We start from the raw sequence: 6,820 nt of genomic DNA, 5'->3' as shown, positions 1-6,820 counted from the left end.
CCTGCAGCCTGGACCTACTTCCTCCAACTAGGGCCTCCCTCCTAATAATCCAAGTATGAAGTCACAACTGAATCCACCGAGGAGCTGAGCCCTTGTGACCCAGTCCCCTCTCTCACTAGTGCCACCATCTGGGAGCCTGCTGGAGGGACATTTCACATCCAAACCACAGTTGTGTCTACAATTCTATTTTCTTATTGACTTCATGTGATGGCTTGAAAACAAACAAACAAAAAATAGTTCGCATAGTACATCTAAAAAAGAACACATAGCCAAGATTTTCATGGAAAATATCTTCCTTTAATTGCATTTTATATCTTGATTAATGAAACACAAATACTGATTTTTGTTTTGGTCTCTTTCACGTTTGGAAAAGCCCATTTTCTAAGTCGATAAAGAATTACAGGTGCACAACTTTTTGGTAATAAAAATGACCTGTTCTTTATTTCTAAGGCGGTATCTGCAATTATTTTCTCCTGACTAGTATTTAAAAAGTAAAAGGTAAAAAAGAATAAAAAGGACTTCTTTAGATCCTATGGCTTATGCAAGATACAGTGAGTTACCATCAAACACTCAAGTCTTGAGGACATTCCTATTAAAAAAATTTTTTTGGTACCTTAAGTGTATGTGTGATTTTAAAGGCACTCTTCAATTTATATATTTTGTTACATCATTTACAAATACTCCTATATGTGCATGGAAATTTGTATACTACAGCCGTAGCCTCAGAAAAATATCTGTCAATTTCAAAGGTTTCAGCATGATTATAGAAACAAAAAGAGCAAACCTGTACTGCCCAGATACAAGGACTAGACACTAATGAGTTCAAAACTCTCAGGGAGTATATTCTTGTCAGTTATTGAAAACAGAACAGTGACTGTCTTTTTCATGGGACTAAGATTTTAACACTTTTGTGTGTAAAATTTGAAATCTGAGAGCCACATGCATGATTTGTAGAGAGTACTTTTGCAGACTGCTAAGAAAATATGTTCATTATGAGTGTTACTACTTTTGTTAGCCTGCCCCCTGGGAATTTCTCATGATTTTAGTAAAGTTAAGAAGGCTGTGATCTTGGGAAACAAGAAAGTTGAAGTTTGACTCATATGTAGCTAACATCTTTTCTAGCATTCATTGCTAGGCAACAGAAATGGAATTAGTTCCTTATCAAATTTCTATCAATGATACCAGTGCAGTGCTTGGAAAAAAATCTGAGATACCATTCAAAGATGTTAGGATACCTTAACTTGCTTTGGTATGGAAGCTGATTTTAAATCATTTCAGTGTGTATGTATGTGTGTGTGTGTGTGTGTATATATATATATATACACACACACACACACACACATGTGTATGCACGTGTGTGTATATCTGTGTGTATGTAAGTATATACATTGTTTTTTTTTTTTTTTTTAAGTTTTTTAAAGTTCATTTTTGAGCTTGGTAAATTTGACTTCCATAAAGCCAAAGACAAGGTGGCAAATGACTCTAAGCAAATGATTAAATTTGGAATTCATGTAGAGCATGGAAACCACAGTTTAATGCCATGATAAACTAGTATAGTTCAAGCCATATGCATATTCTACGAAGTCCAACTTTATTGCTGAAAGTTGCTGTGCAGCAACATCTCTGGCCTGTACTTTGCTCATCTGCTGACTTAGTTCAAGTCTCAGTGTGTCCTATCTGACAATAATGAGAAGTCCTCATTTCTAGTTAAAGGAGAATTATGGCAGGAAAGGAGACAGCTGCTCCCAGTGTTTATCTATGTTATCTATCATTAATTTATTATAAGAAGCCTCAAAGGAGTCATGCGCCCAATGTACAATATTTTATATTTGAATTATCAACATTAACCCAAGGATACATTAAATACAGTTCAAAAGCTCAAGAGTAAAAGAGGTAATAAGGAATCAGAATACTGACAAAAAATGACAGCATTATTTTTCAAATGCTAAAAAATAAAATGCAAACCAAAAATACTAATGAGATTTACAGGCACTGTGTGTATAATGTGCAAAAATCTGCAAAGGGTTCCTGATTTTTGGCGTTTTCTTTTTTAAAAGTTTATTTATTATGTATACAATGTTTGCCTGCATATACAACTGCATGCCAGAAGAGGGCACCAGATCTCATTGTAGACGGTTATGAGCCACCTTGTGGTTTCTGGCAATTGAACTCAGGACCTTTGGAAGAGCAGGCAGAGAGCGCTCTTAACCTCTGAGCCATCTCTCCAGCCCTCAGTTTTTGGTGTTTTAACAAACTATCAAATACATTTCTTACAAATATAAAGCTTCCTTTTCCCACCTAAAGGAAATTAAAAATCTTTGAAATTTATCAATACTCAATACAGAACACGAGTGAACCAAACAAATTCATTTTCTTTCTGGAAAAGATTAGTAAACCAATGTTTAAGATGTCAAAAGACACAACAGATACCACTGTCTTGAAGATACCCAGAAAAAGTGTCACCAAACCCTTTGTTCGTCGAAAATCACCACCCACCAACTGAGGAACTTCTGTTCAGATACCCTGAAAATAGAAGGAAATATGTGTAGGTTATTAATATAAAGTCATCAGTTAACTCTGAGAAAATATGGTACCATACTACACCAGCTCTAGTTGGTGAACTAGTTCCTCTACAGGAAGCAAAATGGATCATAGTAAGAGAGCTACAGCTGATTTAACCCACATTTTGTTTGTTTGTTTAAATTCCACTTTACATTTTCATTTAGTAAGTGTATGCCATAGTGTGCATGTGAAGTCAGAGGGAAACTTTCAGGAATCTATCATGTGGCTCCCAGGGATGAAACCTGGGTCAGGCTTGGTGGCAAGCTTTACCTGCTGAGTCATCATGCCAGCCCCATTGCAGTTTTTGTTTTGTTTTGGCTTTGCTGAATATGCAACTTCATTTCATGACTTTTAGGGAGGCCAAAGACCATATATTGAAGAATAGGTCAGAATCAATCATTATTCTTTCCAAAACTGAGACAAACAGAAAAGACTAAAAGGATAAACTGCCTCTATTCCCAAGTAGTAATTTCCACCACTCACCATACATTGGTATTTCATAAATCAATTAATGCCATTTTGCTACAAATTTTAAAGTGTCAATTTGCTTTGCAACAAAAGCATGTACAAATCACCTGGATTTCAAAGATTTTACAAGCTTCTAGTATATGATTTTCTTTAACAGTCTGGGTGCTTTAAAGAGATCTTCCTGTTTTTGTTTTGTTGTTGTTGTTGTTTTAGAATTTACTGAGATTCTCCTAAGAGCCAATGTTCAGCTTTCTCCTTTTCTTAATTGATTTTTTAATATAATTTATTCACATTACAGGCCAGTTGTTATCTCCTTACTCTTATCTTCCGTTTCCCACCCTCCTTCCCTGCCATTCTGCCCCATTTTCCTCCTCAAAACTATGATGGAATAGAAACCATCTCATCAGGATAGCCTGCATCCCCTTCCTCTGTGTGCCCACAAGGCCGCCCTGCCAGTGGCCATGATCAAATCGTGGGCACAAGAATGCATGTCAGATGATCTGAGGATTAGCTATCCATCCACTAAATCTGAATGTGTGTGTGTGTGTGTGTGTGTGTGTGTGTGTGTGTGTGTGTGTGTGTGTGTGTGTCTAGGTCTCAGCTTGCATTGTCCTTGGTTGGTGCATCAGTTTGTGCAGGCCCACCTAGGTCCAGATCTGCTGGGCTTGATGGTCTCCCCTAGGGACTCCTGACACCTTAGGGTCCTGCCATCCCTCTACTCTTCCATACAACTCTCAGTTTTGTCTTGTTTTTTTAAGATAGGGATTCTTTGTGTAATCTTAGCTGTCCTAGAGCTCCCTCTGTACATCAGGGTATCCTCTAACTCAGAGCTCTAGCCGCCTCTCCCTCTAGAGTGCTAGAATTAAAGGCATGCACCATCATTGCCTGGTTTTTTGAAGAGTCTTAATTATATATATATATATATAACTAAAGTTCTAGTAGCACAATAGTCCCTTTAGTGCTTTTTAGAGAATAGAAAACTTAGAACTTTGTAACATGTGTTTCTTTAGAGTAGTCCACAACAAGTATAAAATAACTCAAGAGATAGACTTCCTGTCACTCCCATAATGCCACTGCTAGAAGGAACAGTTATATTGCTATTTACAATGAAAACTCAACTTACCAAATGTGTAAACTTTAGCTTGCATTTCCATCAGCCTTTGGCTTGGGCACCTCCTCTCCCTTCTAAGGGGAAGCAAAGTTATAGTGAGGCCTCTCATCTCTAAATCAATGCTGAGCAACTAATTCACCAGAAAAGGTAAGGAGAAAATGAGCTCCTGGGATTAAACAACAGAAGACAAAGTGGGTGGGGAATAAGATAGCCTAATCTAGATTTTTCTTCATTTGACACAAACATGCTCTGTGCTTTTCACTGCTTTTAAGTTATAAGCTGTAAGTAGTCCTAATTAATCCCACATTTCTCACTTTAAGCTCATTTTTTAATTGACCCTGTAAAAAAAGTTTCAAATGCAGAAGTATTTCTGGAATTAGGATGACAGTGTCTCCCATCCCACAGTGACCTCATCCTTTTCTGCACTGGACAGAAGCTGACTGGCTAATCCCCACTGTGTAGCGTGATTACACTCCCTAACTTTCTGTGAATAGGTTGATCAAGCATTTTTTTATAATTATAAATTGTAATGATTTATAGTTATAAATTATAATGGTAAGGGGGATTAACATTCTAACCTATTTGAGATATACTGTTTTTGTATCCTGTGATAAATCCATTACATGAAGACTTCATTAACTTGTTCTTAAAGTGTTGATGCAATCAATGAAAAAAAGAGGCTATATATGACCATATAGTGGAGGAGGAGGTCCCCCTCAGTCATAGACCTAGGGGACTAGGGGAGGGGAATAGGAAGAAAGCAGGAGGGAGGGAGGAACGGGAGGATACAAGTGATGGGATAGCAACTGAGATGTAATCTGAGTAAATTAATAAAAAATAAACTATTTCCAATTTCTGGAAAAAAAGAGGCTATAAATTTCAAAAAGAGCAAGGATGACTACCCTGGAGGGTTTGGAGGAAGGAAAGGGAAAGGGTAAGGACTTAATTATATTATACTCTCAAAAAGGAAAAAAAAGAAGCATTAATGCAATTAGACCATTAAGATAGTGCCTTTAATTTCTCATTATTGTCAGAAGACTGTAGTTATTGAAGTCATAGATGGAATTGGAAGGAACTTAAAAACTGAGACAATTTCATTCCTGACTACAAATTGAGAATTTAGTGATTCAAAGTGTCCAACTGTGCTATATATGCCCAATTCTCCACACTTAGCTTGAACCTGTAACTTCTAGCCATTAGCTCCGATTCTACTTTGCGCAACTAAATGCTGTATGAATTGGATATTGAATGCCTTTCAAAGAGCCATGTATAAAATTCTGAGCCTCACAGTGAAACTGCTGAAGGTTGCTATAGACTTTTACAAGGCAGGGCCTTATATGATGTCCTTAGGTCATTGGGGATGTGGCCCTCTTACTCGAGGTTATGGCACCCCCATCTCTTCTGTGTTTCCTGTCCTATGGGGTAAGCAGTTGAACATCCCCCTGACCCCCACAACAGTCTCCTATTATAAAGCACTGCATCACCAGAGGAACAAAGCAAGAATAAGATGGAGCCTGTAAAACCATGAACTAGACTCAATCTTTTGTCTTTGTAATTTAATTATCTCAAGTATATAGTGACATAATGCTGGTCGCTATATGAATTTGTTCATTTATTTACTAATACACCCCAAACATTGTCCAACTAATAAATTAGATTGAAAAAAAAAACCAATATCTTCCCTGGTTTTATAAATGACCTTCTATCCTAGTTAGCTCTGTCAACTAGACATTGCCTAGAGTCACCCGAGAAGGAGATTCTCAGTTGAGAGACTGTTCAGCTCAGACTGGTCTGTGAGCAGGTCTGTAGAGGACTAACTTGACTATTAACTGATGTGAGAGAGCTGAGCTCACTGTGGGCAGCATTGATCCCTGCACAAGTGGGCCAAGAAAAAAGAAAAAAAAAAAAAGAAGGCTAGTTAAGCATGGGTCTATGACAAAGCTAGAAAGTACTGTCCTCCCATGGTTTCTGCTTGAGTGTTTGACTTTTCTCAGTGACCAAATGCAATCTTGACATGTAAGCCAAATAACTTTCCTCCACTAAGGTACTTCTTCTGGTCTGGGTGTTTTATTACAACATCAGAAATCAACCTAGAATGTTCTAACATCTATGTAAGTCACATGCCTGGGAGGGACTGTAATACAAGCAAGAGCCATATGCCACTTGAATTATGTTACAGACACACACTTCATTTGTATTTTCAAAACACCAGTTACTTAAAAGCATATATAAATACATATACAATATATGTTCCTGTCTTTAAAGCTTCAACTTAACTAACTTTTAAAATATGTTTTTGTTTTGGTTTGGTTTTTTAATGTGTACTAGTTTTGCCTGCATGTATATCTGTGCACCCAGTGTGTGCCTGCTGCCCCCAGAGGCCAGAAGAGGGCATCTTATCCCCTGGAAAAGGAGTTATTCTCTTTGTAAGCCCTGTGTGTGTGTGTGTGTGTGTGTGTGTGTGTGTGTGTGTGTGTGCGCGCGCGCGCGCGTGCCCCTATGCGCACGTTGGAAACCAAACTATTAAAGAACAACCAGTGTTTTTAACAGCCAGCCATTGCTGCAGCTCCCAAGAGATTACTTTTTTTTTTTTTTTTTAAGCAAAGCATGCTGGGAGATAGCTATTGCTTAAAAGTCTTTCACCCTAAATAGCTTGCAATATCAAGCTAAATAACTAAC

The 6,820-nt window shown here is 37.6% G+C and overlaps 1 protein-coding gene across 1 annotated transcript in view; it reads right to left on the bottom strand.

The window, feature by feature from the left end:
- Positions 1–1,717: 1,717 nt before the first annotated feature.
- Positions 1,718–6,820, bottom strand: part of Cast (calpastatin) — a 103,096-nt gene continuing 97,993 nt past the window's right edge. The window contains exons 29-30 of the mRNA XM_051172503.1: positions 4,154–4,215; positions 1,718–2,523 (exon numbers count right to left, since the gene is read on the bottom strand). Of these exons, the coding sequence (XP_051028460.1) occupies positions 4,168–4,215 (48 nt within the window). The 3' untranslated portion in view covers positions 1,718–2,523; positions 4,154–4,167. The remainder of the gene's footprint in view (positions 2,524–4,153; positions 4,216–6,820) is intronic.

This window comes from Acomys russatus, chromosome 30 (genome assembly GCF_903995435.1).
Source record: "Acomys russatus chromosome 30, mAcoRus1.1, whole genome shotgun sequence".
Lineage (NCBI taxonomy): Eukaryota > Metazoa > Chordata > Mammalia > Rodentia > Muridae > Acomys > Acomys russatus.
This window is presented reverse-complemented; position numbering and strand designations above follow the sequence as displayed.